At 43.1% G+C, this 11,072-nt stretch overlaps 1 protein-coding gene across 7 annotated transcripts in view; it reads right to left on the bottom strand.

The window, feature by feature from the left end:
- Window positions 1-1,418: 1,418 nt before the first annotated feature.
- Window positions 1,419-11,072, bottom strand: part of SEMA6D (semaphorin 6D) — a 586,160-nt gene continuing 576,506 nt past the window's right edge. For 3 of the 7 annotated variants that reach the window (XM_036300525.1, XM_036300530.1, XM_036300538.1), the window contains 10 exons: window positions 10,449-10,666; window positions 10,207-10,338; window positions 9,746-9,901; window positions 9,482-9,655; window positions 8,336-8,476; window positions 8,162-8,239; window positions 7,669-7,730; window positions 7,219-7,275; window positions 5,555-5,722; window positions 1,419-3,858 (listed from right to left, as the gene is read on the bottom strand). In XM_036300525.1, coding sequence (XP_036156418.1) covers window positions 2,570-3,858; window positions 5,555-5,722; window positions 7,219-7,275; window positions 7,669-7,730; window positions 8,162-8,239; window positions 8,336-8,476; window positions 9,482-9,655; window positions 9,746-9,901; window positions 10,207-10,338; window positions 10,449-10,666 — 2,475 coding nt within the window. In that variant the 3' untranslated portion in view covers window positions 1,419-2,569. The remainder of the gene's footprint in view (window positions 3,859-5,554; window positions 5,723-7,218; window positions 7,276-7,668; window positions 7,731-8,161; window positions 8,240-8,335; window positions 8,477-9,481; window positions 9,656-9,745; window positions 9,902-10,206; window positions 10,339-10,448; window positions 10,667-11,072) is intronic. The other 4 variants (XM_036300547.1, XM_036300565.1, XM_036300556.1 and 1 more) reach the window with 4 other exon arrangements.

Raw genomic sequence — 11,072 nt, 5'->3', positions numbered from 1 at the left:
AGAATGCTGGTGTAACCCTGACTGGGTAGCAAACATTCCAGATAAGAATATTTTGGCAGATTTTTAAAAAAAGAAACTTTCACTGGTGTTGACTCAAAACTGTTTTGAAAATATGATGTTAAACCTCTCCAATATCAAAAGGCAGGAAATAATGATTTATATATTTTATTTTGACTTTACATGCGGTGTTAAAAACCCAAAGTACATATTATTTACACATCCACAATACAAGTTTACAAGATATCTATACATGTTAAAGTACTCTATAAAACAGTATAGAGCCACTTCACTTTAGGGTTACTTTTTATGCCGTAACATTAAAAAAGATACAATCTGTGTTTACCTTTGCACAAATGGATAAAGCATTTAAAAATTAAATTAACAGGATAGAGACTAGATTTAATGTTAGAAATCTCAACATAAATACTGAAAGAACTCACATTACAAACGACAAGGCAGCACAATGTTACAACATGTTACCGGGAATCACACAGAGTTCCCGCTCCGTTTTCCGCACGCCAGGATTAATATTGGTAAGGTGAACGCAAACACGTTTGTCGGCGGTGGACTGAGTAGTGTTTATCGTTGGTTGGTTTAATTTATTATTAATCTGTAATATTTTAGTTGCAAAGATGAAGTGTATCAAGAACAGAAGTTTTAGCTTTTGAGCTTCCAGAGATCTCAGGGAACTGTGTTCTGTATAAAACAATATTCTCAAAGGAAAAGCATAACTGTATCAGTATTCTACATCTTGTATAAAAATGCTCTGGTCTTCTGACCCATCCTCCCCCAGGAAATGTATATCATCAGCATTATCACAAGGAATCAGCTGAACTTACTTGTCTGACTTGCTCAGGAGCATTCCTCTGCCTTGTGACTATCTAGGTTGGGGTCAATAAACCACCGTGTCACTTGCAGCATCGTAGCTGAAACAGCCATTGGATTGCCCATCAACAACTGTACGTGGCTTCTGCAAAGCTACGAATCAATGACTCTATGGTCTCCGCAGGTGTCCCAGGACCCAGGAAACCTCATTTGACTTCACAGTGTCACTGTTTCATCCTTAGCAAAGCAGGAGTGGAATGTTTACCATGGAAAGGACATAATGCTGCAATTGGGGTGGACTGCTTAATGGTTCTAGGTTGTTTATTTGATTTTTTTTAAAAGTCTCTTCAGGTGCTGGTTGAAAAACATTTACAACTGGCACTCAGTAAATGATGTGCTATACTGAAAACACTTGACAGATTTTAGTACTTCTATCATTCTCATGAATAAGGCACAAAATGCACAGATTCAGGTAAACCACATGTAATATTTACAGTATATTGTCATTACCTGCATGACTTAGGAGGAAATTCTCACACAACACAACATAGACAACGTGATTGCACCACTGTTAGGTTTTCATAGACTGTCTGTTAAGCCAATTACAATTCTTTTCACATTTCCCTCTATTGTCTTTTTTTTTTTTTTTTCAATTTTAAATCTTGGGGGTAGGAGGAGTTAAAGGAAGAGAAATTTTAATACATGGGAAAAACCAAACACAATCAAACTAAAACCTTATTAGTGTGTCAAAGGTTAAATAGAGTGACTCAGTCTCGGATTCACAGTGGACAGGTAAGTTTTACTACTGAATACTGTTGGATAAATCAAGGATACCTCTTAACATCTCTATCTCCTTAAGCTGGCAAGACTGTAATAGAAGTTTTAATGAATAGCAGCACAAAATTACTTAGAACTCTTACATTCTGGCATTGGGTACCATGTAAGTCAATCATAGTGATGGTCAAATCAGCCTTCATTTTATTTATTTCTAAAAGCTGAACCCAATGGACTGCTGTGGGAAGTAGTTATTGTCTCTTGTTCAGTCATGCTCTATGTAAACAACTCCATAGCACAAAAAGATGCAATGGGCACCTAACCACATCCTAGTGGGTACAGGATGCACCCACACGCACACACGCACACACACACACACGCACACACGCACATGTACACACACACAGTTCATTGGTGGCATGAAAAAAATTGCCCCACATGAAAAAAAAAATGCTACAGTTTGGGTCAAAGACTGAATATTTAGCAAATTGTTTGGTAATCTACAAGTTTGTTTCTTTGAGACATTACCATTGTTTTTGACATTTGTGCAAGAGGCAAGGTGAATGCATACATATTAAAATGTTCACATTGAATGGGAAGACCACCCATAATAATGGCAGTCTAAGTTGAACCCATTTTCAAGTATTTGCTCACAGATTCTTCTGCACACTGTACCAGCTCTTTACCCTGGGAAGGTAGCCCCTCGGAGCTGGAGCTATACTTCTCTTCAGCTTCAAACAAAAGAAATGGAATGGCCAGCACCTTCCTTTGTTTCCAGGCAAGTACACAGAAGCCTCGCTGCAGTAGCTACATGTGGCAAGTTCCGATGTTGCCAAAGTGGGAGAGTTTCTTTGGCCACTTGGTTCTCTTAAAAGACAAGTGAGTCTCTTATCTTAAGGTACCCTTACAACATCATCCTCGCAACAACGTGGACAGCAAAAAGCCACACGGGGAACAGCACACTGGAGGCCTAGTAAGTGTATTTGTTCAGTGGTCTGACAGAGGTGGTTTGAGGAGCAAATGAAGGCTTTGGTGGCACGTCAGGTTTTAAGGACGGTGTCCTCTTTAGCCCCGTCCTAGGAAGGGTGCCATTACTGGTGTAGCTGCTCTGTCTGGAGAGGGAAGGTTGCAGGTGAACACTCACTGGTGTGCCCTGAATGTAGTCCACCTTCGCCCCTGTGGGTGTGGGCATGTACCCACCACGGTTCATGCTAGACTGTCTCGATAACAAAACACCATTGGGTGAGTTTAAGTTTTTAGGCATGGCAGATATAGAGTGCCTCTGGGAGGAGTTTTTGTGGTAACCTCTTTGTCTTTCCAGAGAGGTCATGGGGACCCCAGGAGTGGTGGGGACGTCCACTCGCTTGGTTGGGCTATTTCTAGGGAGAGTTGAAGGAGGAGAGTAGAGCGATGCCTCCCGGTTAGGGACCTTGGGAGGGACCTCAGACATAGGTCCCACGGGATCCAGCATTAGGGTCTGGTGGGCCATCTGGATGTCTCCCATGATGGCTTTGGGGTTACTATTTGGATCATTCAGATGCTTCAGGAGATCATTGAGGGTATTCCTGGAATCCACAGAACGCCGGTGATCTCTTTTACTGGAGGACTTCGTAAGAGGGTGGTCAATGTGTTGAAGCTTCTTTTCAGCTTTGTGAGCATTGGAGTTTGAGAAGGACGTGTTGTAGTCGTGGGTAGCGTTAGGAAGAACAATGGCACTGGGGATATGCCCGTGACTTAGTGGGGAGTGGGGTGGAGGACTAGAAGGAAAAAACTGGGGGGTTTCTTTCCTTGAAGCTCCATGGCCATGGGCCTTGTCTGAGTGGCTCTTCATGGCCTGCAGGGTCTTCTGGTGCAGCACAGGCGTGGACTCAGGCGTGGGGAGTGCAGCCAGCTCAGGGGGTTGGCCTCGATGGTCCATGACCATGGTTTTAGTATCTCCGGTGGGCGGCAGCTCTTTCCGACTGGTCAGCAGGTTACTATACAATTTGGGAGAATCAATATTCTGCTGATATTCCTTGACGGGGCTGTCAAAGAGACCATTCAGTTTAGCAAAACTCCCGCTGGAGTCTGTGCACGACTGGGCAGACTCTGCATCTTTGTGGATCTTCCGGTTTTTCCGAACGAACATATCACGATAGCAGTACACAGCCACCCCTGCAATGAACGCACCCAAAACAAAAGCGGCAAAGACACAGGTGATGAGGACATTCATGTGGACCATCTGGTTGGACTCTCCAGACTGAACTTCCCATCGGACACCTGCAACAGACACAGGGAGAGAGTCTCGGTGAGGTGCTCTGGAAACAATACCTGCCAGCAACGGCTTCCACTGAGCCAGCGCTGGCTGCACGGTCTCTATGCTTAGCTTGGAGGATGAGGTAGACTCTGAAATTCCATATATATTTTTTTCTTTAATTACAATGGGATCCCCAGAGACACCTGATTGCTGCAAATGCCAGGATAACTCTAATCTCCCATTGATCTGTATTCTCTGTCTTCTTTCCCCCACCTCCTCTTAAACAGTTGTTATAAAACAGAAATTTTAAGCGTTCCTACCTAAAAATTAGAATTATAAAGTGTACATTTTCTAAATGACCTGTTTTAAACTCACAAAATGTTTTATCTCATGGTTTTCTCCTAATTCATAAATCTGGATTAAAAGGCAGCTGCTAGAATTAAGGACATGCATGAATTGGCATAAATATATATTATGCTAACATAATTATGCTACCTTAACTGGAATAAAAACCCATAACTTATTCACAAACTAAAAGCATCTGCTTGGTCATTGTTAGCTACAAAGACAGACATTTGTGTTTCCTTTGATTTTTTTTTCATTCCATTTTGGGGCGAAGCACTCTTGGACTGCCTGCTATGAAAGAAATCTAAACAGTCTCAGGAAATATACTTTGCATTTGTTAAGTAATATGATTCAAATATCTTGAGATATTTAGAAATCTTTAAGTTAGACTAGAAGAAGAGTAAATTAGTTTTAATTATTGGGATTTTTAATGCAACCACAGACATCTAACAGTCAACCAAAGAAATGTTAGTTTAAGAGGTATCCAAGTCTGTTACATGCTATAAACACAGCTATCCCAGAATAAGGGAAGTCAGAGTGATTCTGAAGGCTTGGTGGCTTTAGGTTAGTACCAAGACCTTGGAATGTTAGTCATTTTTAATCATGTCCAGGGTTATGAGATTGAGTGGCATTTTGAGAGACAAAGAATAAAGGTAGAAATGGTACTACTAAAGAAAACAAAGCAGAAAGAATGATGGTAAAATTGTGTACAGTGAAAATTTATAAAACCAAAATAAACAGGTATAAATCATAAATGACAATGTACGGTCATAGAAACTGATTAGAAACCTGATTCCAAAGATGAGTAAGCGCTAAAGAATTGATTTTTCTTTTTTCTGGAGAAATATATCTCATTAGCCTGCTCCATAGGCAGCTATGTTACAACTGCTTCTATGATGGGCTGTTATGTTTTACTGCTTGTAGCATTCAAGCAATTTAGCACCTCACATGTCCTTTTCATAATGCATTTTGAACGGTAGCTAAACAAAAGAGTGGGACTGATTCTTAGGTAAAAATATCTGATATCTGGGTATTTGCAATTAATGAGTTTTGGTTTTTGATGGCTGAATGACCCTCGAAATTCTCTGATATCTAGAAGTCTCCAGCATCTTCAGACAGAAAACAACAGATTAGGTTGTCTAAGTGGCCGTTTCACCACCCTTTCTTTAACAGCTTTCCACCTCTTTCATCTTTTAAGGAATGCACTCCAACATATCCACAGAAAACGGAAGTGACTGCGGCCAGCGGAGGCGGTTGTGACACAGGCAGCAGCCCCTCTGGCTCTCCTCTGGAGAGCCCTAAGTCCTAGACTCCAGAGCTACTAGGAATCAGGTTTCCACTCAGTGAGCGATGAGTCTCCTGGTGAGGCCTTACCCTTTGGGATACCTGATAAAGGATCAGTAAAATCAGAAGTGTGTGGGTCATCTTGAACTACAAATTTCCGGGAGCTCGTCAGTTTAGGTCTCCAGGTATCAACCACTTTGCGTGTGATTTGTGGGGTACTTGCTACTGTGGTAACAGAAGATGAAGATACCTCCATGTCTGTGGTGGCAAACAGATTTTTTTTATTAACGTGGGAAGTGTCAGCAGATTTTTCCGACTGACCTGTGGCATTTTTAAGTACAGTTGAGGTCAATTTTAGGAGGAAACCAGTTCTAGGATTTTATCGAAACACATCCACCAAGACTACACCAAATCCTGTTCTTGCAAGGGAAAACTAAAAACTAAAAGTGAACAATAAAGCTAAATTAAGCAGATTTCAAAATTAAACATCCTCAAACGCTCCTATGGAAGCCCCTGGGGTGATGAATGACACTCAAGGGAAAGGTAATACCAATCACGAAGATTAATTGCTACTTTTCTCATCCTTTGGTGAGATAACATCATTTCATTTCTTTTTGTGTATATTTTTCAAGCACTTGCACAGATGGTTGGAGACTGTCTGTCTGTCCTTCACTGGCGAGCGTACGTGTAGCTTCATCAGAAAGCACCCGGGCAGGTCCCTGTAAACACTGGATGTGGGACCTGATGAACCAGCTCTGCCTACATTGCTCTGCTTTGCCAAGGACCCTGCAGATTATTCACTGCACCGAGGGGGCTCGCTGTCCACCGGAAGGCACTGGGGCAGGGATGAACCTTGCCCGTGAATTCCAAAATGCCCAGGGAGTTTCTTCCAAAGAGTTAGCAGCAACTCATGCAAAAGAAACAGCATTTACAAGCTGAATGAGGATGTTCTGATGCATAAGATCTGCCCTCCCTCCCCCTCCCCCCTTTCCCAAGGAATGAAACTGCTGGCGAGTTTTAGAAGCAGCAATAGGATTGGGAGCGACTTAATCTCTTAGCCTGTCTATTACAGATTCCCACCAAGTAGATTTTCCCTCACAGATGTAAGCATATGATTTTAGGTTCAGAGTCCAGAGATCCCAATTCAGACTGGCGTGATGATCACAGATGTGTGATCCCAAAACAGACACAGAGAGAGGGGCGTGGGGAGCCCACTGAGCACCTTCATCCATCGGAAACCAGCTTCATTCAACCGGGAGCCTTTTTCATACCATTGAGACCACAACATTCAATGTTTCCCAGGATTACCGCAAACCATTCAAAAAAGATCTCTAAAATGTATAAATACACATTTTGGGGAAATGTGTATTTGTTTACTAGGTCTGAGGAAAGGTGAGGAGAGAAGGGGGAAAGTAATGACATTCTGCCATCCATTCTCTAGATGGCCAGAGGCAACATTCACAATGCACAGGTGAGAAGAAAGCTTGGTGGCCGCGTGCAGCTGGAATGCAGTCTATGTGAACCCATTTGACTTTCCTTAGAGGATGTGCCTTGGCCAATGATGGACTGTTCACATGCTCCACAGGGTGAAGTACTGAGTCAGAAAAAGTCTTTTGGCACCATCAGTGGGGTTATGAGTCAAAGCACAAAAATGAAGGGCTGCCAAACTGCGCAAAAGGAGGGGAGAAGGGGCTGAAAATGCCGAACTGAAGGAAAGAAAAGGTTGTTAATTCAAAAAAATTAAAAAAACTAACCAGATGTTGGACCGCCAAATATTTTGTAATCTGGTGTAGTTGAAGTAGGCAAAATTTCTAAAAGAATTAAAGGAACAAGTAATCAGTAAAAAAGTAACCAAAAGAAAGCAAAAATTTATGAATTCCAATTAACTAAAAAAGTCGAAAGGAAAGGCTACAAATGAAAAGATTAACCTACTGGTTAGACTACCTTTCTCTAGATTTCCTACAAAATTGTAAATGGTAAAGAAAAAAGAAAAAAAAAAGTAAAATTCTCTAAGGAAAAAAAAAAAAAAAGTAAGATGCTTCTCTAATGTATCCCCATGACCAAACAGCTCAGCTTTTGCGAAGTTTAAGTTAAATGCTAGGTGGTATGTGTCCTGAATCATTAAAAGGCTGGTTGTAAAATAATGTTCACGTGCAAATGTGGTCAAAAAGAAGGGCCGGAGGGCAAGGGCGATTCAGTCTTACCATCGCAGTCCCCGAGGTGGGCCGTGTTGCCGTATTCCGTGTCCTGTTCGTACCCTCCAGTGCTGTGGTGATGGAAAACAAAGGAGTCTTTGGTTAACAGCCTTCACAGGAACACAAGTGACAATGAGAGCAGAACCAAGAACATACATCTATTAGTAGTAGGAATGGGCCAAAAGGGGAAAATGGACATTTCAGCAGAGCTTGCTAACTGGAGTATTTCTGCTAAACATTTGGTAACGGGAATGTTTATGAGAGCAGAAGAGAACTGCCTATTTCCCTTAGGTATTACACTGTCTATAATCTCCCTTTCCTCTCACAGCTCCAGATTTTCCTTTTTTTAAAAAAAAAAAAAAATACTCTCCCCTAAAAACAAAAACAGGGGGGAAGGGAGAGTAGTGTTTTTGGAAGTTTTCTCAAATTTCTAGCTTTGCAGACCCTGGGGAAGATGGGAGCAGGTGTGGAGCTCTTGGCTAATGCGGCAAAGTATACTTACAGCATCCCTGGGGCGACTCTACCACAGGTCCCCTGGCTTAACCAGCCACAGTAGGGGTCTCGAGATGCAATACAAGACCTGCACAAAACCAAACAGAATGAAACTTGGATTTTCTTGTCATCAAAGGTCTTAATGCTGCACGACCCCAGGGTAAGAACAGAAACATCAGCTTACTTTTTACAGGATCCATAACGCTCGCAGCGACTGAGGGGCATGCGGATTACGCAGCTCGAGAATGCCACATACAAAGTGTGGTGATCTTTATCCAGCTGTAATGAGATGACCTTTCTGTCCTCCTCGTTCTCAGGATTACACCTGTCGTGTGGGATACGTTTTGAAGCCATACGTTTAGTAAGTCAAAAGCTACATGAACTATACAGAACAAGTGAGGTTTGCTTTTTAAAAAAATATATTTTATTGTTTTTTTACAGAGAGGAACGGAGAGGGATAGAGAGTTAGAAACATTGATGAGAGAGAAACATTGATCAGCTGCCTCCTGCACACCCCCTATTGGGGATGTGCCCACAACCAAGGTACATGCCCTTGATCAGAATCGAACCTGGGACCCTTCAGTCTGTAGGCCGATGCTCTATCCACTGAGCCAAACCGGTCAGGGCAGAGGTTTGATTTTTGCAATTACTGAGAGCTGGGGAGATCGTAAGGAATATTCTAGGTAGCAAACCAAGCAAGTACATAGTTTGGGAAATAATAATCCCATGATTCATCTTCTAGTGCTATACATGTTTGTTTTTAAGATTGCCTTCCCGTTCTGATGATTGAAGGGAATTATATTTGTGAAGACCATGTTGGACTGTAGAGGAAAAAAAAGATAATGTTTTAATGTCATTAAATCTTCCTGTGCTGGATGTTTCCCCTTCGTTTCTTTTGCTCCATTTCTCTCATCTATTTCTTGACTGTTTTAATGGTCTAAATAATCTTGTCTATCAGTGGTTGGAAGAATTACATTCTGTTTGTGCCTGTGTATGTGTGTGTGCTTGCCACTGTCTGCTGCATGTAGCATCCTGAAATTGATCTACCAGGTAGGATGGGTGGTGCTGAAATGCTCTCATCTTCCACAAGTGAAATACAAGGGCTGGATTATTTTTAAACTCATCAACTGCCCACCTCCAAGCTCCAGTGGACTCAGGAAGAAAACAAAGCCAGGATTTATTTCAGTGAGAGAAAAAAAAACAACAAAACCCAAAACACTAATATGCCAAACCACTGCTAATTCAGAGGGCTGGAAGGAAATGACTAGATGAAATAAAGTCCGGAAATTTTTGAGCAGTGCTGAAGAGTATTCTCGTAAAATATACCTACTTTGCATGGTTGTATGCTTCAATCTCTTCCAGTAATACGCTGTCATTCAGAGAGAAAGAACTGGTCTTTGCCAAAATTTTAAGTACCACGCCAGCTTCTGAGCCAACAAAGATGACAGTGTAGTTCTGGTGGGGTCCGGCAGAATGGTCCACGGCGATGGCTGTCAGCCTGTACCTGCGGGAGGAGGTGAGCCAGGTCAGAGGAAGAGGCCAACAGGAAGGACAGGTGTGAGTGGCAGGGGCCGCCATGTCTGCATAGCCTTACCTGATCCGAGTCTTTGTGAACCAGGGCTCCTCTGCAATGGGTGGGACGGCAGAGTCCATCAGGGGGTGGGATTTGATGAACAGCAGGGTCTCATCCGGGAAACCGATAGAGGTTTCATAATCTTCAGCAAGGCCATGCTTTGCACAACAGCCAGGCCTGCAAGGAAAACAGTGTGTGTTTCCCCCGCATCATCAATGGTATCTAAGGAATAAGTGTCCATTCTGAAAGAAGAGGTCAAGAGAAAAAGAAGAGAGAGCGGCACCTAGAGAGCAATGCTATTTCCCCGACTCGGGTGGGTTCTCCACCTGCTCACAGGACTGTGGGACTGACTCCTGTGTAGTCCTGCACAGCGACCCCTCCCAGCGAGGGAAGCTGGCCCAGCTGCTCAGTGAAGACGGATGCTTCCAGTGGCCAGATGGTTTTGTTAAAGACAAAAATCCCTTTCCACCCTTTTTCTTTACCTTGGCGTTGGTACTTTGTCTTCGGGGACTGCTGTCCAAACAGAATCTGGAGTTTTCTGTTCTTTAAATCGTCCTTTGAATACTTTCTCAATGTCATCCATGCTAAATGCACAGACAGCAGACCCAGGAATACTGAAAAAGGGGAAAACCATCAGAAAAACCGTCAGGCCACAACGGGTCTATTCGTGGGTCCCGCCAGCAAGGACAGAAGGTCTTTTGAGTTGCCAGGGATGTGATCTCACCTGTTGAGCTGTGTGGTGAACACCCCGACCACCGTGGGGATGCCATTGATTTGCATTATATTTGTAATAGACTGCAGGACATCGAAGTAGAAAAACGAATCCCCGGGGACGGAGCAGTTAAGCCGAGCCTTCAGAAACGAAGTCCAGTGTTTCTCCAGGACCCGCTGGGAGCCACCCATGTCGTTCTTACATATGCGGGCCACACGGGAATAGACAGCCTGCCCGAGGGACAAAGCAGAGGAAGGGGAGAGGGATGAAAACCAAAGCTGCTATGCATGGGAGGGACAAAAAAAGCTAAAGATGTATCTGGTTCAGAAGAATCTAGCAGTCTTCTCTCTAGGGAGCAGTAGACTAGGGGTGTAAGCTAGATTCCCCTGTGAGAAAAGGGGCCATTAACCTGTTCTGCCAAAAAAAGCACCCTTAGAAGTGAGCCCCTGACCTGGCTGAATGGAAACCATTCCCGCACTTTGTCTCCCACTTTGCTTCTCACGTTGCTAATGAAGTGCCCTCCTTAAGCCTGGCCCAGAAGGGGGGGCAATACTTTAAACTCATATGGGCTTTTCCCGAAGCACCCAAAACTAAACAAGGGCCTCTGCTTCCCATCCTGCCTCTGACACAGGGAAG

This window comes from Myotis myotis, unplaced genomic scaffold (genome assembly GCF_014108235.1).
Source record: "Myotis myotis isolate mMyoMyo1 unplaced genomic scaffold, mMyoMyo1.p scaffold_m19_p_1, whole genome shotgun sequence".
NCBI classification, from domain to species: Eukaryota; Metazoa; Chordata; class Mammalia; order Chiroptera; family Vespertilionidae; genus Myotis; species Myotis myotis.
The sequence above is the reverse complement of the archived record's forward strand: the minus strand, read 5'-3'. Positions and strand labels throughout refer to the sequence as shown.